This window comes from Heterodontus francisci, unplaced genomic scaffold, assembly GCF_036365525.1.
Source record: "Heterodontus francisci isolate sHetFra1 unplaced genomic scaffold, sHetFra1.hap1 HAP1_SCAFFOLD_593, whole genome shotgun sequence".
Taxonomy (NCBI): domain Eukaryota; kingdom Metazoa; phylum Chordata; class Chondrichthyes; order Heterodontiformes; family Heterodontidae; genus Heterodontus; species Heterodontus francisci.
The window spans coordinates 197,391-220,077 of NW_027141628.1; the positions used below are offsets into that span (position 1 = coordinate 197,391).

Consider the following 22,687-nt stretch of genomic DNA (forward strand, 5'->3'; position numbering starts at 1 on the left):
CAACATACCATCCTGGAGTCTCGTTTGTGACCACAGAAACGCCTATCTGCACCCCTTACGATAGAATCCCCTATCACTATAGCTCTTCCAACCCATTTCCTCCCCTGCTGTGCAGCTTGATGGGTTGAATGGCCAACTCGTGCTCCTATGTTCCTATCTCCTCTTAGTCACGGAGAGTGGGTACAAGACACAAGGGGCAGTGAGTCTGTACAGATAAAGGACAGTTACTGAGATAGATGTGTAAACATATTTATTGTTATTGACAAAATCTGGTGATCAGCAAGATAATGTAAATGGACTGACCACAAGGAACGGCAGCTTCCCTCAACCGAGATAGGGAAGGTGGGTGTTGAGAGCCCCACGGACAGCAACACCCTCCCTCCACCACCAACCCCGCCCTTCACCCCCCACAGTCCCATCAAATATTCCCAGGGCAGGTGCAGCACAGGATTAGATACAGAGTCAAGCTCCCTCTACACTGTCCCATCAAACACTCCCAGGGCAGATCCAAGAGGTTCAATCCTGTGGCTGAGAGGGGCAGTCTTGTACTGAGCAAGTTCCAGTTGAATGTGCGAACTCATCCAATCATAAGTCTTATAGTACCGCAGGTACCTTTCATGCTCTCCCGTTGTCAATGGACTCAGTTTGAACCTCAATATTTGTCTGGTCACAGCACCCAGGTGGGGTCAGGGGCTGGTGGTGTCAGTTTTTAGTCCAGATGTAAAGCTTTACTGCATCAATCTATCTAGAATCAATGATCTTCTTGGGGCTCATGGACGAGTCTTTTCCTAGATTGAGTACCAGCTCAAGTAACAAAGCTCTCCTGCTCTCGTTCCCCATGTAGAATGAGATAATTAGCAGAAGAAAGAATCAAAGGAAAAGCTGCTCACTGCCCATGCACATACTCCTCTGAGCTGCGAGTCAGGGTCTGCCAGTACTGCCAGCTAACCGCAGCCAAGAACATGGCCAAGGACAGGTAGATGGGTGACAGGTGACTGCGGGACAACAGCTCCCCATCACATTGGCTCAGAGATTCCACCTTCAGTACAATCTGCTGCGTTCTAGCTCCGGAGCCCCCTGTACCTGGAACTTTCTGTCCAATCTGGAAAAAGAGAGAGAGAGGCAGGTAACTGTACTAGGACCACTGTTTCTCTTGATCTATATTAACGACTTAGACTTGGGTGCACAGGGCACAATTGAAAAGTTTGCAGATGACACAAAATATAGAAGTATAGTGAACTGTGAGGAGAATAATTATAAGACTTCAAGAGGACATAGGCTGGTGAAATGGGGTGGATACGTGGTAGATGAAATTTAATGCAGAGAAGTATGAAGTAATACACTTTTGGTAGGAAAAATGGGGAGAGGCAATACAAAGAGGGCAATTCTAAAGAACAGAGAGACCTGGAGTTATATATGCATAAATCGTTGAAAGTGGTAGAGCAGGTTAAGAAAGTTATAAATGCATCCGGAATCTTGGGCTTTATAAATAGAGGTGGAGTGTGCAAAAGCAAGGAAATTATGAACAAAGAACAGTACAGCACAGTAACAGGCCATTCGGCCCTCCAAGCCTGCGCCGATCTTGATGCCTGCCTAAACTAAAACTTTCTGCACTTCCGGGGTCCGTATCCCTCTATTCCCATCCTATTCATGTGTTTGTCAAGATGCCTCTTAAACGTCGCTATCGTATCTGCTTCCACCACCTCCCCCGGCAACAAGTTCCAGGCACTCACCACCCTCTGTGTAAAGAACTTGCCTCGCACATCCCCTCTAAACTTTGCCCCTCTCACCTTAAACCTATGTCCCCTAGTAACTGACTCTTCCACCCTGGGAAAAAGCTTCTGACTATCCACTCTGTCCATGCCGCTTATAACTTTGTAAACCTCTATCATGTTGCCCCTCCACCTCCGTCGTTCCAGTGAAAACAAGCCGAGTTTATCCAACTTCTCCTCATAGCTAATGCCCTCCAGACCAGGCAACATCCTGGCAAACCTCTTCCGTACCCTCTCCAAAGCCTCCACGTCCTTCTGGTAGTGTGGCGACCAGAATTGCACGCAATATTCTAAGTGTGGCCTAACTAAAGTTCTGTACAGCTGCAGCATGACTTGCCTATTTTTATACTCTATGCCCCAACCGATGAAGGCAAGCATGCCGTATGCCTTCTTGACTACCTTATCCACCTGCGTTGCCACTTTCAGTGACCTGTGGACCTGTACGCCCAGATCTCTCTGCCTGTCAATACTCCTAAGGGTTCTGCTATTTACTGTATACTTCCCACCTGCATTAGACCTTCCAAAATGCATTACCTCACATTTGTCCGGATTAAACTCCATCTGCCATTTCTCCGCCTAAGTCTCCAACCGATCTAAATCCTGCTGTATCTTCTGACAATCCTCATCACTGTCCGCACTCCACCAACCTTTGTGTCGTCCGCAAACTTACTAATCAGACCAGTTACATTTTCCTCCAAATCATTTTTTTATACTACAAACAGCAAAGATCCCAGCACTGACCCCTGCGGAACACCACTAGTCACATCCCTCCATTCAGAAAAGCACCCTTCCACTGCTACCCTCTGTCTTCTATGACCGATCCAGTTCTGTATCCATCTTGCCAGCTCCCCAATCCCATGTGACTTCACCTTTTGTATCAGTCTGCCATGAGGGACCTTGTCAAAGGCTTTACTGAAGTCCATGTAGACAACATCCACTGCCCTTCCTTCATCAATTATCTTTGTCACTTCCTCAAAAAACTCAATCAAATTAGTGAGACACGACCTCCCCTTCACAAAACCATGCTGCCTCTCGCTAATAAGTCCATTTGTTTCCAAATGGGAGTAAATCCTGTCCCAAAGAATCCTCTCCAATAATGAAGAATCTTTCTAAAACACTGCTTCAGCCTCAACTGGAATAGTGTGTCCAATCCTGGGCATCACATTTTAGGAAGGATGTGGAGGCATTGAAGATGGCGCAGAAAAGATTTATGAGAATGGTTTCAGGGATGAGGGACCTCAGTTATGTGGATAGATTGGAGAAGCTGGGGTCTTGTCCTTGGAGAAGGTTGAGAGATGATTTGGTAGAGGTGTTCAAAATCATGAGGGTCTAGGCAGAGTAGATAGAGCGAAACTGTTCCCATTGGCAGAAGGGTCGAGAACCAGAGCGCACTGATTTAAGGTGAATGGCAAAAGAACCAATGACGACATAATTAAAGACTTTTTTTTATAAACACAGCAAGTGATTAGGATCTGGAATGCCCTGCCTAAGGATGATGGTGGCAGATTGATTGTGACTTTCAAAAGGAGATTGGATAAGTACCTGAAGAGAAATAAATGTGCAGGGTTACAGGGAAAAGGCAGGGGAGTGGGATTAATCAAGTTGCTGTTGCACAGAGCCGGCATGGATTCGGCCTCTTTCTGTGCTGTAACCATCCTATGATAAACCCGCTGAGAGTGTGTGATGTACTGTAATTTTTTTCTTTTTTTTTTTATTCATTCATGGGATGTGGGTGTCGCTGGCTATGCCAGCATTTATTACCCATCTCTAATTGCCCTTGAGACGGTGGTAGTGAGCTGCCTTCTTGAACCACTGCAGTCCATGTGAGGTAGGTAGACCCACAGTGCTGTTAGGAAGGGAGTTCCAGGATTTTGACCCAGCGACAGTGAAGGAATGGCGATATAGTTCCAAGTCAGGATGGTGTGTGACTTGGAGGGGAACTTGCAGGTGGTGGTGTTCCCATGCATTTGCTGCCCTTATCCTTCTAGCTGGTAGAGGTCGCAGGTTTGGAAGGTGCTGTCTAAGGAGCCTTGGCGCATTGCTGCAGTGCATCTTGTAGATGGTACACACTGCTGCCACTGTGCTTGGGTGGTGGAGGGAGTGAATGTTTGTAGATGGGGTGCCAATCAAGCGGGCCGCTTTGTTCTGAATGGTATTGAGCTTTTGAGTGTTGTTGGAGCCCATGGGCTCTTACCTTCTTAACCAATCTCCCATGCGGGACCTTGTCAAAAGCCTTACTGAAGTCCATATAGACTACATCAACTGCTTGACCCTCATCTACACATTTCGTCACCACCTCAAAAAATTCAATCAAGTTAGTCAGACACGATCTCCCCCTGACAAAGCTATGCTGACTATCCCTGATTAATCCCTGCCTCTCCAACTGGAGATTAATCCTGTCCCTCAGAATTTTTTCCAATAGTTTCCCAACCACTGTTGTTAGACTCACTGGCCTGTAATTAGCTGGTTTATCCCTGCGACCCTTCTTAAATGATGGTATCACATTCACTGTCCTCCAATCCTCTGGTGCCTCTCCTGTGGCCAGAGAGGATTTGAAAATTTGTGTCAGAGCCCCTGCTATCTCCTCCCTTGCCTCACATAACAGCCTGGGATACATCTCATCTGGGCCTGGGGATTTATCCACTTTTAAGCCCACTAAAACAGCTAATACTTTCTCCCTTTCAATGCTAATATGTTCAAGTATATCACAATCCCCCTCCCTGATCTCTATACCTACATCGTCCTTCTCCACAGTGAACACAGATGAAAAGTAATCATTTAAAACCTCACCTATGTCCTCCGGCTCCACACAAAGATTGCCACTTTGGTCCCTAATGGGCCCTACTCTTTCCCTGGTTATCCTCTTACCCTTAATATACTTATAAAACACCTTAGGATTTTCCTTTATCTTGCCGCCAGTGTTTTGTCATGGCCCCTCGAGTTCAGCTCTTTTGTCCATGTTTGAACCAAGGCTGTAATGAGGTCAGGAGCCGAGTGGCCCGGGTGGAACCCAAACTGAGCATTACTGAGCAGGTTATTGCAAAGCAAATGCCACTTCATGGCACCATTGATGACACCTCCCATCACTTTATTGATGATTGAGAGTGGACCGCTGGGGCGGTAATTGGCCAGGTTGGACTTGTCCTGCTTTTTGTGTACAGGACATACTTGGGCAATTTTCCACATTGCCGGGTAGATGCCAGTGTTGTAGCTGGACTGGAACAGCTTGGCTAGGGACGCGGCAAGTTCTGGATCACAGGTCTTCAGTACTATTGCCGGAATATTGTCAGAACCCATAGCCTTTGCAATATCCAGTGCCTTCGGTCGTTTCTTGATATCATGCGAAGTGAATTGAATTGAATGAAGTCTGGCATCTGTGATGCTGGGGACTTCAGGAGGAGGCTGAGATGGATCATCAACTCGGCACTTCTGGCTGAAGATTGTTGCAAATGCTTCAGCCTTATCTTTTGCACTGATGTGCTGGGCTCCCCCATCATTGATGGGAATATTTGTGGAGCCACCTCCTCCAGTTAGTTGTTTAATTGTCCACCACCGTTCACGGCTAGATGTGGCAGGACTGCAGAGCTTAGATCTGATCCGTTGGTTATGGGATCACTTAGCTCTGTCTATCGCATGCTGCTTACACAGTTTGGCACGCAAGTAGTCCTGTGTTGTATCTTCACCAGGTTGACACCTCATTTTGAGGTATGCCTGGTGCTGCTCCTGGCATGCCCTCCGGCACTCTTCATTGAACCAGGGTTGGTCTCCTGGCTTGTTGGTAATGGTAGAGTGGGGGATATGCCAGGCCATGAGGTTACAGATTGCAGTTGAGTACAATTCTGCTGATGGCCCACAGTGCCTCATGGATGCCCAGTTTTGCATTGCTAGATCTGTTCGAAATCTATCCCATTTCACACGGTGGTAGTGCCACACAATATGATGGAGGGTATCCTCAAGTGAAGACGGGACTTTGTCTCCACAAGGCTGTGCAGTGGTCACTCCTACCAATGCTGTCATGGACAGATGCATCTGCGGCAGGCAGATTGGTGAGGACAAAGTCAAGTATGTTTTTCCCTTTTGTTGGTTTGCGGCACAGTGGTTAGCACCGCAGCCTCACAGCTCCAGCAACCTGGGTTCAATTCTGGGTACTGCCTGTGTGGAGTTTGCAAGTTCTCCCTGTGTCTGCGTGGGTTTCCTCCGGGTGCTCCGGTTTCCTCCCACAGTCAAAAGACTTGCAGGTTGATAGGTAAATTGGCCATTATAAATTGTCCCTAGTATAGGTAGGTGGTAGGGGAATATAGGGACAGGTGAGGATGCGGTAGGAATATGGGATTAGTGTAGGATTAGTATAAATGGGTGGTTAATGGTCGGCACAGACTCGGTGGGCCGAAGGGCCTGTTTCAGTGCTGTATATCTAAATCATAAATCTAAAAATCACCTGCCGCAGACCCAGCTATGTCCTTTAGGACTCGGCCAGCTTGGTCAGTAGTGGTACTACCGAGCCACTCTTGGTGACAGACATTTAAGTCCCCCACCCGGAGTACATTTTGTGCCCTTGCCACCCTCAGTGCTTCCTCCAAGTGGTGTTCAACATGGAGGAGTACTGACTCATCAGCTGAGGGAGGGCAGTAGGTGGTTATCAGCAAGAGGTTTCCTTGCCCATGTTTGACCTGATGCCATGAGACTATATTGCCTCTCCCAATCCCTTCTGCCAAAACAAATCGCCTCACACTTCTGTATTAAATTCGATTTGTCATTTGCCTGCCCATTCCGCTAGCCTATGTTCTGTTGCAGGCAGTTTGTATCATCCTTACTGTTTGCCACACCTATAGGTTTAATATCGGAAAATTTTGAGGGAGAGTTGGAGAATTTTAGCTTTAACCCACTTCCTGTTCTTTGCTGACTGCAGTGTTCCTCTCCCCACCCTGGTCCTGACCACAAGTGTATTCAGTTAGAATACTCATGTTCTGATGAAAAGTCACAGACTTGAAATGATAACTCTGCTTCTCTCTCCATAGTTGCTGCAGACTTGCTGAGTATTTCCAGCACTTTGTTTTTATTTCAGATTTCCAGCATCTGCAGTATTTTTCTTTTATTTTAAAATACCCCCAGTTCTGATCCCTGGTGTGTATTCAGTGAGATTTCCCCCAGTTCTGATCCCTGGTGTGTATTCAGTGAGATTTCCCCCAGTTCTGATCCCTGGTGTGTATTCAGTGAGATTTCCCCCAGTGCTGATCCCTGGTGTGTAATCAGTGACATTTCCCCCAGTTCTGATCCCGGGTATGCATTCAGTGAGATTTCCCCCAGTGCTGATCCCTGGTGTGTAATCAGTGACATTTCCCCCAGTTCTGATCCCGGGTATGCATTCAGTGAGATTTCCCCCAGTTCTGATCCCAGGTGTGTATTCAGTGAGATTTCCCCCAGTTCTGATCCCTGGTGTGCATTCAGTGAGATTTCCCCCAGTTCTGATCCCGGGCGTGTATTCAGTGAGATTTCCCCCAGTTCTGATCCCGGGCGTGTATTCAGAGAGATCCCCTCCACCCCGGTGCTGATCTCAGCTGTATTCAATGAGATTCTCCTCACCCACCAGTGCTGATCCCAGGTGTACTCAGCGAGACTCCCCCCCGCCCCCCCATCCACCACTCCATTGCTGAACTCATGGTGCGGTTAGTTAGATTCTCACCACTTGAGTATACTGCCGAATCATTCCTTTCACGGCCTCCATATTAGTCGCCTCCAGCATCAGCGTGACAGCCTGGCCCTTCCGGATCTTCACCACACCACGGAAAACTTGGGGGTTGTTATAACAGGCAGCTAATGTGGCTATGGCCATCACCTGGAATATAGTGAGAGAATCAGGGATATGCAGAACCACACAAGCATATAGAGGGGAATGGAGAGTCATGGAGATACAGAGCACACAGATGGGCACAGGGACAGAGTCAGGTAGATCCTACTTACAGAACTCTCTCCACCCTACCACAGTGTGTTTGGTTGGAGAATGCCTACCTGTGGGATAGCACAGAAGTTGAAGACACTCTGGTTATGCAGCCGAGACAAGTACTTGATGACATCTGGGACATGCTGCAAGGCGTTGGTTATCAGCTCGTTCAAGCACTGCAGCGCTGCCTGAATATTCGGGGGTTTGGTGAAGTCGGACAGTTTTTCTGCATACTTACTCCATACCTGAAATACATAAGGGCAACAATACGCAGCGGTGACCACAGACACTGTGCTCAAACACAAGGACAACGCGGAATTGTGACCAAAAGGTTGCAAGGACATGGAATGCCTGGCCAGAAATAGTGGGGTAAGCAGGATCGAGCAGGGCTTTTAAAAGGGATGGCGGTTGGGGTGGGGGCATATTTTAACAAGATAAAGCATAGGGTCTAAAAGGGACTGACGGGGGAGCTGAGTCAGTGAAGGGGCTTTGGAGGCAATGGGCCCAACAGCCTCCATCCTTGCTGTAAAATTCTACTGGTACGAAATTGCAGAGTTGGGAGGATGCAAATTGGGCAGATTGGCTGCAGGCAGCCAGAATTTAGGGGGAACCAGATTTTTGGCCATGAAACTCCACTTTGCAGGGAGCAAAGCAAAACAGGCCTCCACCCATACCCCACCTCCAACAGAAGTGTAGACTGGTTTCTGGGGTGCACCCTCTGCAGTCCATACTTGTACCATCCCCGACTTTCAACTGACAGATGCCACACTCACCTCTTGGGGCCAGAACTCCCGACCCTCCTGCTGGTCCTCCAGGTAATCCCGAATAATGTTGGTTTTCTGCAGGAAGAGGCCCATGGAGTTGGCCAGCTCAGTGTCCTGTCCAACAACTGGATCCTCCAGCTCAGAGGCTGAGAACAGACGGGACAAACCGATTCCCACAAGGCCTGCCACATAGTGACAGTACTAAAAGCAAAAGTGTGTAAAGGCATCAGTAAGGGGTGATGGGAACAGAATCATACATGCCACCTCCACTATCCAGCACACAATTAAGTCGCTCCACTACTTCCCCATGGCTGCATCATTCTCCAGGTTCAAACACTCCAGCCCTCTGCAATAATCGGTCAACTCACCCCAAGGTGCAGGCAGGAGTAGCACAGAAATTATGAAGTAGGAGTAAGCCATTCGGCCTTTTGAGGCTGTTCAGCCATTCAATAAGGCGATGGCTGATCTACCTCAACTTCACCTTCCTGCACAATTCCCATATCCCTTAGTATCCAAAATTCAAAATCGATCAAAGGTCAGACATATCTACCTGACATAGCCTGTAGCATAACAGAGTTCACCGCACTATTCCTGAACACAAACTTCATTGAAAGGTCACACTGCCCCCACCCACAACTCCCTACCATTCCACCCGACACACACATACCCCATCCACAGACCCCTGATTGTTTCTCCTTACCGTGTCCCATTCTTTGATGGATCCAACCTTTTTTTCCAAGAACTCTGCCATTCCAGCTCCCATCTTGTGGCAGATATTTGCAATCACATCCTGGTAAACCTTAGCCAGTGAGCGGAACTCCAAGGATATCTGGGTCAGAGAACAACAATGAGAATCAGAAAGAGCGGGGCCAGTGCCCGCAGAACCCGGACCCCAGTAGGGGCTAGTGCCCGTGGAACCCGGACCCCAGCGGGAGTCAAATGCACAGCCGCCACCACACCTCTGACACAGGGAGACGTACCGATGGGAAATCCTGTAGCACCTGGCGATCCTTCTCCTGACTCTGACTGTACTTCCACTCGGGCTGGTACAGATAGGTATGGAAGTTCTGCAACATTGGGATCTTCAACGCCAGAGGAATGGACATGTCATCTTCCACTGTGTCCAGAGCCCGCAACACCAGGTAAAAGATGCACACTGCCTGACTGTAGGGAAAGCACAGCTTGAGTTCAGGCTGGTTCCAACCCCTGGCTTCCCCCCACCCCCCCAAACCCCAGCATCCGTACCTTCTTCCACCCAGCCACTATCCTCCGCAACCACTTCAGCTCTCACTCCCCAGAAACCCCTCACCAATGCCCGGCAACGTGCCCACCCCCCAACCACCCCCGCCCTCGCAACCTCCCCCATCTCTGCTCCACCACCTTCAGCAATTTCAGTTTTCCCTGGCGTTTCACTCACTGGGCTGGGTCCACTGCACCCTTCCCCCAACCCCACAGATCACAGGAGCTCTCTTACCGTAGATCACCATCCAGTGCCTGAATGACAGCAGCAAAGCTGCGGCTTGTCTGGTTCAGATAAATGTAGCACTTTTTCAGAGTTTCACTCATCGAGTCCTGGAAAACAGGATCAGATCACTGACTCCACCCTGTCACTCTCCCATTGACCTCACCCAGTCACTCCACTAGAAACCAACAACAACTTGTATTTACCTTTAACAAAGTAAACCATCCCAAGGAGCAATAATCAGACAAAATATGACACTGAGCCACATAAGCAAATATCAGGACAGATGATCAGAAGCATGGTCAAAGAAGTAGGTTTTAGCGAGCATCGTAAAGGAGGAGAGGGGTAGAGATACAGACAGGTATGGAGAAAGAATACCAGAGCTTAGCACCTTGGAAGCTGAAAGCATGGCTGTCCATGGTACAGTGATTAAAACTGAGGAAGCACAAGAGACCAGAATTGGAGAGTTGTAAGGATGGAGGAGGTTCCAGAGATAGGGAGGGATATGAATATGAGGATGAGTATTTTAAAAATGGAGGTGTTGGTGGATTGAGCACCAGTGTAGATTAGTGAGCACAGGCGTGAAGGGTGAATAGGACTTGGTGCGAGTTATGTTAGCAGAATTTTAGATGAGCTCAAATTTATATACCTGTTCCAGTACAGCTAAAACACCGGCATCTACCTGACAAATTGCCAGGTATGCTCTGTCTGCAAAAAGCAGGATAAATCCAATCCAGCCAATTACTGCCCAGTCTACTCTCGATCATTAGCAAAGTGATGGAAGGTGTTGTTGACAGTGCTATCAAGCGGCACTTACTCAGCAACAACCTGGTCACCAGTGTTCAGTTTGGGTTCCATCAGAATCACTCAATTCCTGGAGAAAAGAACTGAACTGCAGAGGTGAGGCAAGTGTGACTTCCCTTGGTATTAAGTCAGCATTTGACTGAGTGAGGCATCAAGGAGCTCCAGAAAAATTGCAGCCAACCTTAATCAGGGGGAAAAGTGCCAACTGATTGAAGTCATACCTAGCACAAAGGAAGATGGTTGTGGGTGTTGGAGGCCAATCATCGCAGCCCCTGGGCATCAATGCAGGAGTTCATCAGGGTAGTGTCCTACAACCAAACAGCTTCAGCTGCCTCATCAACGACCCTCCCTTCATCATAAAGGTCAGAAGTGGGGATGTTTGTTGATGATTGCTGAGTGCTTCGTACAATTGGCAACTCTTCAGATTGTGAAGAAGTCTGAGCCCACATGCAGCAAGACCTGGATGACCTTCAGGTTTGGCTAATAACATTGGGCAAGTAACGTTCGTGCCACACAAGTGCCGGGCAATAATCATCTCCAGAAAGAGAAAGTCTAATCATCGTCCCTTGCTGTTCAATGTCATTACCATCGTGGAATCGCCCACTATCAACATCCTGGGTGTTATCATTGACCAGAAACTGAACTGGAGTAGCCATATAAATACCGTGGCTACAAAAGCAGGTCAGAGGCTAGGAATCCTGCAGTGAGTAACTCACCTCCTGACTCCCCAAAGCCTGTCCACCATCTACAAGGCACAAGTCAGGGGTGTGATGGAATACTCTCCACTTGCCTGGATGGGTACAGCTCCAACAACATGCAAGAAGCTCGACACCATCCAGGACAAAGCAGCCACTTGATTGGCAACCCATCTACAAACATTCACTCCCTCCACCACCCAAGCACAGTGGCAGCAGTGTGTACCATCTACAAGATGCACTGCAGCAATGCACCAAGGCTGCTTAGACAGCACCTTCCAAACCTGCGACCTCTACCAACTAGAAGGACAAGTAGCAAATACATGGGAACACCACCACCTGCAAGTTCCCCTCCAAGTTACACATCATCCTGACTTGGAACTATATCGCCGTTCCTTCACTGTTACTGGGTCAAAATCCTGGAACTCCCTTCCTAACAGCACTGTGGGTGTACCTACATCACACGGACTGCAGCGGTTCACCACCAGCTTCTCAAGGGCAATTAGGATTGGGCAACAAATGCTGCCTTTGCCAGCGACGCCCACATGTCAACAACAAATATAAAAAACGTAGAGTGGGAGATGGGAGACAAGCCGAGAGAGTGTTCGAATAGTGAAGTCTAAAGGTAACAAAAGCATGAATGAGGGTTTCAGCAGCAGATCAGCTGAGCCAGGGACGGAGTCTGGCGATGCTATGGAGATGGAAATAGGGGGTCTTAGTGATAGCACAGATATAAAGTCAGAAACTCATCACCTCAGGGTGAAATACAACACCAAGTTGTCAATAGTCTTGTTAAGCCTCAGACAGTGGCCAGGAGACACAGACACAAATTATACCAACCAGGAGACACAGACTCTTGCTCGTACTTCACGTACCAGGGAGGCCGTCGTGAAGAATGATTTTCTCGGTGTTGCTGCCTTTTCAACATCTGCAAGTGCCACGTGCAGGGATTGCCCACTGGATGATGCTCGCCACAGCCAGCATGAGAGGCACGGTGACCAATATCGCCTGCAGCATGCCGCTCTCTGACACGGACAGACAGTACAGAGGAGAGTGCGAGGCTGGGGCAGAGCACTGCGCCGTGAATCGCACTGCATGGCCCGTACCGCTAAGGGCCAGGCACTTCTGGCTGCACAGTACATGTCAGGAGGAGCTGTTGCTGACACACAGGCCTTGTGGCAAGTACAACTCCCAGCCTGTGCAGGAGGCAGTCTGTATGCGTTTGTCTAGCTGGTTCCACAGAAACTTTAAACAGAGGTCGGTCACTCCCTCCACATAAACAGCCTGGAGTCAACACAAGAAATAGGAACCCTGCCAATCAATCACACAGCCCACAGAGGCCAGAGCCAATCACACAGCCCACAGAGGCCGGAGCCAATCACACAGCCCACAGAGGCCGGAGCCAATCACACAGCCCACAGAGGCCGGAGCCAATCACACAGCCCACAGAGGCCGGAGCCAATCACACAGCCCACAGAGGCCGGAGCCAATCACACAGCCCACAGAGGCCGGAGCCAATCACACAGCCCACAGAGGCCGGAGCCAATCACACAGCCCACAGAGGCCGGAGCCAATCACACAGCACACAGAGGCCGGAGCCAATCACACAGCACACAGCCTCAGATATCCAATCACAGGGCTGGAGGGATGCAGGTGTTCTCACATTGCCCACAGGGTGCAAACGCAAGTAGTTAACTCTTTACACAATCATACAGGTGCTCATAAAGTCATTCTGCAACTTTAAAAACATTGGCCAATAGAAGCAAACTATAAATAACACAAGAACAGTATGAGGTGCTGTAACCTATAGGGCTACAGGCCAAGCTGGAAGGTGGGATTAGGCTGAATAGCTTTTTTTCAGCCAGCACGAACACGATGGGCCGCATGGTTTCCTTCTGTACCCTTAATCTTCCCATGTTTCTAAAGCATAATTGAGTTTTTTAATGTTATTGTTGATGTTGAAACTGATTGAAATGACGACAGAAGAAAAGGTGAACTATTCGAAAACTGGATTGATGTACCACAAAGGATAGCCATTATGAAGAAGCTGAGAAATTTGAACTGTAGTGTTCAAACTTAATGAATTATGATTTCATAGGTCAATTACAATTTGCGATCATGCATATATCCAAAGTTATTGAAGTCTGAAATTGCATAAGGACTTCATAAACACTCTGTAGAATGATAACGCACAGCAGGCCATTCAGCCCATCCTGTGCTGGCTCTTCGATAAAGCTATCCAAATTAGTCCCAATCCCTTGTGCTTTCCCATAGCCCTGCAATTTTTTTTAAACCCATTTAACCCATAAGGGGCAGCACAGTGGCGCAGTGGTTAGCACCGCAGCCTCACAGCTCCAGCGACCTGGGTTCGATTCTGGGTACTGCCTGTGCGGAGTTTGCAAGTTCTCCCTGTGATCGCATGGGTTTCCGCCGGGTGCTCCGGTTTCCTCCCACAGCCAAAGACTTGCAGGTTGATAAGTAAATTGGCCATTATAAATTGCCCCTAGTGTAGGTAGGTGGTAGGAGAATTGAGGAAAGGTGGGGATGTGGTAGGAAATAAGGGATTAATGTAGGATTAGTATAAATGGGTGGATGATGGTCGGCACAGACTCAGTGGGCCGAAGGGCCTGTTTCAATGCTGTTTCTCTCTATATAAAAAAAACTATTTTTTATCCAATTCCCTTTTGGAAGTTACAATTGAATCTACTTCCACCCTCTTTCAGGCAGCACATGCCAGAAAAAAAAACTTATTACGTAAAGAAATGCTTCATGTCATCTCTAGTTTTTTTTTAACCAGTTATCTTAAAATCACCAATCCTTCAGCTAGTAGAAATAGTTTCTCCACATTTACTCAACTAAAACTATTCATGATTTTAAACATCTCTATCAAATCAACAACAAACAAGGGGTCTCCCATTTAAGATGGAGATGAGGAGAAATTTCTTCTCAGAGGGTTGTGAATCTTTGGAATTCTCTTCCCCAGAGAGCAGTGGAGGCTGGGTCATTGAATATATTCAAGGCTGAGTTAGACAGATGTTTGATCTACAAGAGAGTCAAGGGTTATGGAGAACCGGCAGGAAAATGATGTTGAGGCCACAATCAGATTAGCCACGATCTTACTGAATGGTGGAGCATGGTCAATGGGCTGAATAGTCTTATCCTGCTCCTATTTATGATCTCCTCTTAACCATTTTTGTACCAAGGAGGACAACCCCAATATTTTCCAGTCTCTCCATGCAATTTCTCCCCGTGTTACAGAGGGGTCTCTGCAAAGTGTGTGGAAATTGGGAGTAGTGGATCAGGTTAGTGCTGTATTGCACTGTGTTGTGAATATACCTCTCCCATAGTGGAACAGCCTGCTGACACCTCACTGTGTAGACTGACAGGGAGAATCGACTCTTGGGCTGAGTGGCCAGAAGGGTAACTGGCACCTGTCCAACTGCATCCAGGTGAACGCGTGGGATTAGGAGGGAAAACATGGGGCTAGAGGGGGGAATGGTGAGGGTGAGGAGGTTGAGATTCTGAGTGGGACTCTGCGAGGAGATGTACCAATCACTCTCCCTCTCCCTTTCTACAGGCTGGTGCTGTATTTCCCAGGAGGGCAGTTCTTAACTTGTATAACTGGCAGATCCAGGGATATGGAACAGGCTCGAACTGGAGGAGCACAGAAATCTCCAAGGGTTGTACTGTAGGGCTGGAAGAGGTGAAGAGAGGTAGGAAGAAGGCGAGGCTTTGGAGGGATTTGAGAACAAGAATGAAAATTTAAAAATGCAGTGTTGTCAAACCAGGAGCCAGTGTAGGGCATTGAGCACAAGGGGGCTGGATGAACAGACAGTGAAAGTAGCAGAGCATCCCCCGCCTGATCTTCCTCTCCCAAACCCCGTTCACTGATCCCTCCCCCCATCCCCTCGCCATCCCACCTTGCCATCCCCCCCCACCCCCTCACCCCACCCCCCATCCCACCTCGCCATCCCCCCCCACCCCCTCACACCTCGCCATCCCCCCCCACCCCCCATCCCACCTCACCCCCCTCCCCATCCCACCTCGCAACCCCCCACCCCCCACCCCCCATCGCACACCTCCCCATCCCACCTCGCACCCCCCATCCCCTCCCCATCCCACCTCGCCATCCCCCCCCTCCCACCTCGCCATCCACCCCCCCTCCCCATCCCACCTCGCCATCCCCCCCCCTCCCCATCCCACCTCGCCATCCCCCCCCCTCCCCATCCCACCTCGCCATCCCCCCCCTCCCCATCCCACCTCGCCATCCCCCCCCTCCCCATCCCCCCCCTCCCCTCCCCACCTCACCATCCCCCCCCTCCCCTCCCCACCTCGCCATCCCCCCCCTCCCCTCCCCATCCCACCTCGCCATCCACCCCCCCTCCCCATCCCACCTCGCCATCCACCCCCCCACCCCATCCCACCTCGCACCCCCCCACCCCATCCCACCTCGCACCCCCCCACCCCATCCCACCTCACCCCCTCCCCATCCCACCTCGCACCCCCCCACCCCATCCCACCTCACCCCCTCCCCATCCCACCTCGCACCCCCCCACCCCCCTCCCCATCCCACCTCACCCCCTCCCCATCCCACCTCGCACCCCCCCACCCCCCTCCCCATCCCACCTCGCCATCCCCCCCCCACCCCCCTCCCCATCCCACCTCGCCATCCCCCCCCACCCCCCTCCCCATCCCACCTCGCACCCCCCCACCCCATCTCGCACCCCCCCACCCCATCCCACCTCACCCCCTCCCCATCCCACCTCGCACCCCCCCACCCCTCCCCATCCCACCTCGCCATCCCCCCCCACCCCCCTCCCCATCCCACCTCGCCATCCCCACCCCCCTCCCAATCCCACCTCGCCATCCCCCCCCCACCCCCCTCCCAATCCCACCTCGCCATCCCCCTCCCCATCTCCCCCCACCTCGCCATCCCCCTCCACCCCCTCCACCCCCTCCACCTCACCCCCCTCCCCATCCCACCTCGCCATCCCCCCCCCACCTCGCACCCCCCCACCCGCCATCCCCCCCACCCCACCTCGCACCCCCCCACCCGCCACCCACCCCCTCCCCACCCCACCTCGCACCCCCCCACCCGCCATCCCCCCCACCCCACCTCGCACCCCCCCACCCGCCACCCACCCCCTCCCCACCCCACCTCGCACCCCCCCACCCGCCATCCCCCCCATCCCACCTCGCCATCCCCCCCCTCGCACCCCCCCACCCGCCATCCCCCCCCTCCCCACCCCACCTCGCACCCCCCCACCCGCCATCCCCCCCACCTCACCCCCCTCCCCATCCCATCCCACCTCGCCATCCCCCCCCCTCCCCCCTCCCCACCCCACCTCGCACCCCCCCACCCGCCATCCCCCCCACCTCACCCCCCTCCCCATCCCCCCTCGCCATCACCCCCCCGGACCGATACTCACCCCCCGGAACCGGTACCAGGACCCCGGCCCCAGTTTGTATTTGATTAGGTTCAGCAGCTCCTCCGGATGCCCGAGAGACCGGAGCAAATCCATGGAGTCAGACACGGGCTGAGGCCGAGGTCCCACTCCGCGACCAGAGCGGACACTCAGACCGACCGACCCGCCGCCGCTCTCCGTTACCTGGGTAACGGCACCTGCTGCTCCAACACGAGCGAAGCCTGCAATTGGGCCGCTGTCGCCTCGGACCAGGAACCAATATCCAATGGGAACGCGGGATAAACGTGACTCGGCGCCGCCTGTCAGAGAGGGGCCAATCATCCAACAGCTGGAGTCACCTCATCCCCGCCTACTATCATTACCGTAAAGACGAGAGTCGCGTCGCAATTACCATAAATATAGTTTTTCCTCTTCTTTGGCCTCCTTATCTCGAGAGACAATGGGTAAGCGCCTGGAGGTGGTCAGTGGTTTGTGAAGCAGCGCCTGGAGTGGCTATAAAGGCCAATTCTAGAGTGACAGGCTCTTCCACAGGTGCTGCAGATAAAATTAGTTGTTGGGGCTGTTACACAGTTGGCTCTCCCCTTGCACTTCTGTCTTTTTTCCTGCCAACTGCTAAGTCTCTTCGACTCACCACACTTTATCCCCGCCTTTATGGCTGTCTGCCAGCTCTGGCGCTCACTGGCAACTGACTCCCACGACTTGTGATCAAGGTCACAAGTCCTGTCCATAAATATAGTAATATCACAGAATCGTTAGAGCGCAGAGGAGGCCATTCGGCACATCGTGTCTGTGCCGGCCGATAAACATTCCACCCATTCTAATCCCACTTTCCAGTATTTGATCCGTTGCCCTGCAGGTTACAGCATTTGAGGTGCATATTCAGACTCCTTTTGAATGAATTGAGTGTTTCTACCTCACCTACCCTTTCAGGCAGTGAGTTTCAGACCATCAGCACCCTGTGGGTGAAAAAGTTTTTCCTCATCTCCCCTCTAATTTTTCTACCAATCACTTTAAATCAATGCCTCCTCGTCACTGACCTCTCTGCTAAGGTGAATAGATCCTTCACCTCCGCTCTATCCAAGTCCCTAAACAATTTTAACGTTTCAATCAAATCTCCCCTCAGTCTCCTCTGTTCCAAGGAGAACAACCCCAGCCGATCCAATCTTTCCTCATAGTTGCATTTTTCCAGTCCTGGCAACATCCACTAAATCTTGGTTGAGGGAAGGGCATGATTGGCAACTAAATATCCCAGGATATCGATGCTTCCGGCGGGATAGAGAGGGAGGTAAAAGGGGTGGAGGAGTTGCAGTACTGGTCAAAGAGGATATCACAGCTGTGCTGAAGGAGGGCACTATGGAGGACTCGAGCAGTGAGGCAATATGGACAGAACTCAGAAATAGGAAGGGTGCGGTAACAATGTTGGGGCAGTACTACAGGCCTCCCAACAGCGAGCGTGAGATAGAGGTACAAATATGTAAACAGATTATGGAAAGATGTAGGAGCAACAGGGTGGTGGTGATAGGAGATTTTAATTTTCCCAACATTGACTGGGATTCACTTAGTGTTAGAGGTCTAGATGGAGCAGAATTTGTAAGGAGCATCCAGGAGGGTTTTCTAGAGCAGTATGTAAATAGTCCAACTCAGGAAGGGGCCATACTGGACCTGGTGTTGGGGAATGAGCCCGGCCAGGTGGTTGAAGTTTCAGTAGGGGACTACTTTGGGAATAGTGATCACAATTCCGTAAGTTTTAGAATACTCATGGACAAAGACGAGAGTGGTCCTAAAGGAAGAGTGCTAAATTTGGGGAAGGCCAACAATACCAAAATTCGGCAGGAGCTGGGGAATGTAGATTGGGAGCAGCTGTTTGAAGGTAAATCCACATTTGATATGTGGGAGGCTTTTAAAGAGAGGTTGATTAGCGTGCAGGAGAGACATGTTCCTGTGAAAATGAGGGATAGAAATGGCAAGATTAGGGAACCATGGATGACAGGTGAAATTGTGAGACTAGCTAAGAGGAAAAAGGAAGCATACATAAGGTCGAGGAGGCTGAAGAAAGACGAAGCTTTGAAAGAATATCGGGAATGTAGGACCAATCTGAAACGAGGAATTAAGAGGGCTAAAAGGGGTCATGAAATATCTTTAGCAAACAGGGTTAAGGAAAATCCCAAAGCCTTTTATTCATATATAAGGAGCAAGAGGGTAACTCGAGAAAGGATTGGCCCACTCAAGGACAAAGGAGGAAAGTTATGCGTGGAGTCAGAGAAAATGGGTGAGATTCTAAACGAGTACTTTGCATCGGTATTCACCGAGGAGAGGGACATGACAGATGTTGAGGTTAGGGACAGATGTTTGATTACTCTATGTCAAGGCGGCATAAGGAGGGAGGAAGTTTTGGGTATTCTAAAAGGCATTAAGGTGGACAAGTCCCCAGGTCCGGATGGGATCTATCCCAGGTTACTGAGGGAAGCGAGAGAGGAAATAGCTGGGGCCTTAACAGATATCTTTGCAAAATCCTTAAACACTGGTGAGGTCCCGGAGGACTGGAGAATTGCTAATGTTGTCCCCTTGTTTAAGAAGGGTAGCAGGGAAAATCCAGGTAATTACAGACCGGTGAGCCTGACGTCAGTGGCAGGGAAGCTGCTGGAGAAGATACTGAGGGATAGGATCTATTCCCATTTGGAAGAAAATGGGCTTATCAGTGATAGGCAACATGGTTTTGTGCAGGGAAGGTCATGTCTTACCAACTTAATAGAATTCTTTGAGGAAGTGACAAAGTTGATTGATGAGGGAAGGGCTGTAGATGTCATATACATGGACTTCAGTAAGGCGTTTGATAAGGTTCCCCATGGTAGGCTGATGGAGAAAGTGAAGTCGCATGGGGTCCAGGGTGTACTAGCTAGATGGATAAAGAACTGGCTGGGCAACAGGAGACAGAGAGTAGCAGTGGAAGGGAGTTTCTCAAAATGGAGACGTGTGACCAGTGGTGTTCCACAGGGATCCGTGCTGGGACCACTGTTGTTTGTGATATACATAAATGATTTGGAGGAAAGTATAGGTGGTCTGATTAGCAAGTTTGCAGACGACACTAAGATTGGTGGAGTAGCAGATAGTGAAGGGGACTGTCAGAGAATACAGCAGAATATAAATAGATTGGAGAGTTGGGCAGAAAAATGGCATATTGAGTTCAATCAGGGCAAATGCGAGGTGATGCATTTTGGAAGATCCAATTCAAGAGTGAACTATACAGTAAATGGAAAAGTCCTGGGGAAAATTGATGGACAGAGAGATTTGGGTGTTCAGGTCCATTGTTCCCTGAAGGTGGCAACGCAGGTCAATAGAGTGGTCAAGAAGGCATACGGCATGCTTTCCTTCATCGGACGGGGTATTGAGTACAAGCGTTGGCAGGTCATGTTACAGTTGTATAAGACTTTGGTTCGGCCACATTTGGAATACTGCGTGCAGTTCTGGTCGCCACATTACCAAAAGGATGTAGATGCTTTGGAGAGGGTGCAGAGGAGGTTCACCAGGATGTTGCCTGGTATGGAGGGCGCTAGCTATGAAGAGAGGTTGAGCAGATTAGGATTATTTTCATTAGAAAGACGGAGGTTGAGGGGGGACCTGATTGAGGTGTACAAAATCATGAGAGGTATAGACAGGGTGGATAGCAAGAAGCTTTTTCCCCAGAGTGGGGGATTCAATTACGAGGGGTCACGAGTTCAAAGTAAGAGGGGAAAAGTTTAGGGGGGGATATGCGTGGAAAGTTCTTTACGCACAGGGTGGTGGGTGCCTGGAACGCGTTGCCAGCAGAGGTGGTAGACGCGGGCACGATAGCGTCTTTTAAGATGTATCTAGACAGATACATGAATGGGCAGGAAGCAAAGAGATACAGACCCTTAGAAAATAGGCGACATGTTTAGATAGAGGATCTGGATCGGCGCAGGCTTGGAGGGCCGAAGGGCCTGTTCCTGTGCTGTAATTTTCTTTGTTCTATCTCCTCTGTACCCTCTCTAGTGCAATTACATCCTTTCTGTAATGAGGTGACCAGAACTGTACACTGTACTCAAGTTGTGGCCTAACCAATGAGTTAGACAGCTCCAGCATAACCTCCCTGCTCTTATATTCCATATCTTGGCTAAGAAAGGAAAGGATTCCATATGCCTTCTTATCCACCTTATTGACCTGTCCTGCTACCTTTAGGGATCTGTGGACATTCACTCCAAGGTCCCTCACTTCCTCTACACTTCTCAGTATTTTCCCATCAATCATGTATTCCTTTGCTTTGTTTGACCTCTCCAAATGCACCACCTCACACTTTTCCAAGTTGAATTCCATTTCCCACTTTTCTGCCCATCTGACCAGACCATCAATATCTTTCTGCAATCTAAGAACATAACAACATACGAAATACGAGCAGGAGTAGGCCATTCAGTCCCTCAAACCTGCACTGCCATTCAATAAGATCATGGTTGATCCGTCCTAGGCCTCAACTCCTCTTTCGGGCTTGCTGCGCATAACCCTCGACTCCCCGAGATTTCAAAAATCTATCTACCTTAATTACATTTAGTGATCTAGCCTCCACAACTCTGAGGTAGAGAATTTCAGAGATTCACCACCCTCTGAAAGAAGAAATTCCTTCATATCTCAGTTTTAAATGCGTGACCCCTTATTCTGTAACTATGTCCCCTAATTCGAGATTCCCCCACCAGTGGAAACATATTCTCAACATCTACCCTGTCAAGCCCCTTTAGAATCTTATATGTTTCAATAAGATCACCTCTCATTCTTCTAAACTCCAATGAATAAAGGCCTAACCTGTTTAGCCGTTCTTGGTAAGACAACCCCTTCATCCCAGGAATCAGCCTAGTGAACCTTTTCTGAACTGCCTCCAATGCCAGTATATCCTTCCTTAAATACGGGGACCAAAACTATACGCAGTACTCCAGGTGTGGCCTCACCAACACCCTGTACAGTTGTAACAAGACTTCCCTATTTTTTAAACTCTAACCCCCTAGCAATAAAGGCCTTTGCCTTCCTAATTACTTGCTGCACCTGCATGCTAACTTTTTGTGTTTCATGCACAAGAACACCCAGATCCCTCTGTACTGCAGTATTTTGTAGTCTTTCTCCATCTAAATAATAATCCGCCTTTTTATTCTTCCTACCAAAGTGGATTACCTCACACTTTCCCACATTGAACTCCATCTGCCAAGTTTTTGCCCACTCACTTAACCTATCGATATCCCTTTGCAGATTCTTTGTGTCCTCATCACAACATGCTTCCCACCTATTTTTGTATCATCAGCAAAATTGGATTCGCGACACTATCTATATATACTATTACGATACTATCTATATATAGATAGTAAATAGTTGAGGCCCTATGACTGATCCTTGTGGCACCCCACTAGTTACGGCTTTCCAACCTGAAAAAGACCCATTAATCCAGACTCTCTGCCTTCTGTGTGTTAGCCAATCCTCAACCCATGCCAACACATTACCCCCAATACCTTGAGCTCTTATTTTGTGCAATGACCTTTTATGTGGCGCCTTATCGAAAGCCTTCTGCAAATCCAAACACACTCCATCTACTGGTTCACCTTTATCCACTCTCCACAGGGTAGATGCTTGTTATATCCTCAAAGAACTCTATAACAAATTTGTCAAACATGAATTCCCTTTCATAAAACCATGTTGACTCTGTTTGATTGCGTCATGTTTTTCTAAATGTCCTGCTATTTCTTCTTCAATAATGGACTCCAACATTTTCCCAATGACAGATGTTAAGCTAACTGGTCATAGAAACATAGAAAATAGGAGCAGGAG

The 22,687-nt window shown here is 49.5% G+C and overlaps 1 protein-coding gene across 2 annotated transcripts; it reads right to left on the reverse strand.

The window, feature by feature from the left end:
* Window positions 1-233: 233 nt before the first annotated feature.
* fdft1 (farnesyl-diphosphate farnesyltransferase 1) lies at window positions 234-17,065 on the reverse strand. 2 transcript variants are annotated; one of them, XM_068027568.1, is made up of 8 exons: window positions 16,868-17,065; window positions 9,952-10,049; window positions 9,458-9,641; window positions 9,178-9,306; window positions 8,487-8,678; window positions 7,782-7,958; window positions 7,456-7,608; window positions 234-1,102 (listed from the first exon to the last, which is right to left on the reverse strand). In XM_068027568.1, exons 1-8 carry the CDS (start codon window positions 16,958-16,960, stop codon window positions 887-889), a joined length of 1,242 nt encoding a protein of 413 aa, XP_067883669.1. In that variant the 5' UTR covers window positions 16,961-17,065; the 3' UTR covers window positions 234-886. The 2 variants fall into 2 exon arrangements, with proteins under 2 accessions (XP_067883669.1, XP_067883670.1); XM_068027569.1 differs by lacking the exon at window positions 9,952-10,049 and having other exon boundaries at window positions 16,868-16,944.
* Window positions 17,066-22,687: the final 5,622 nt, after the last annotated feature.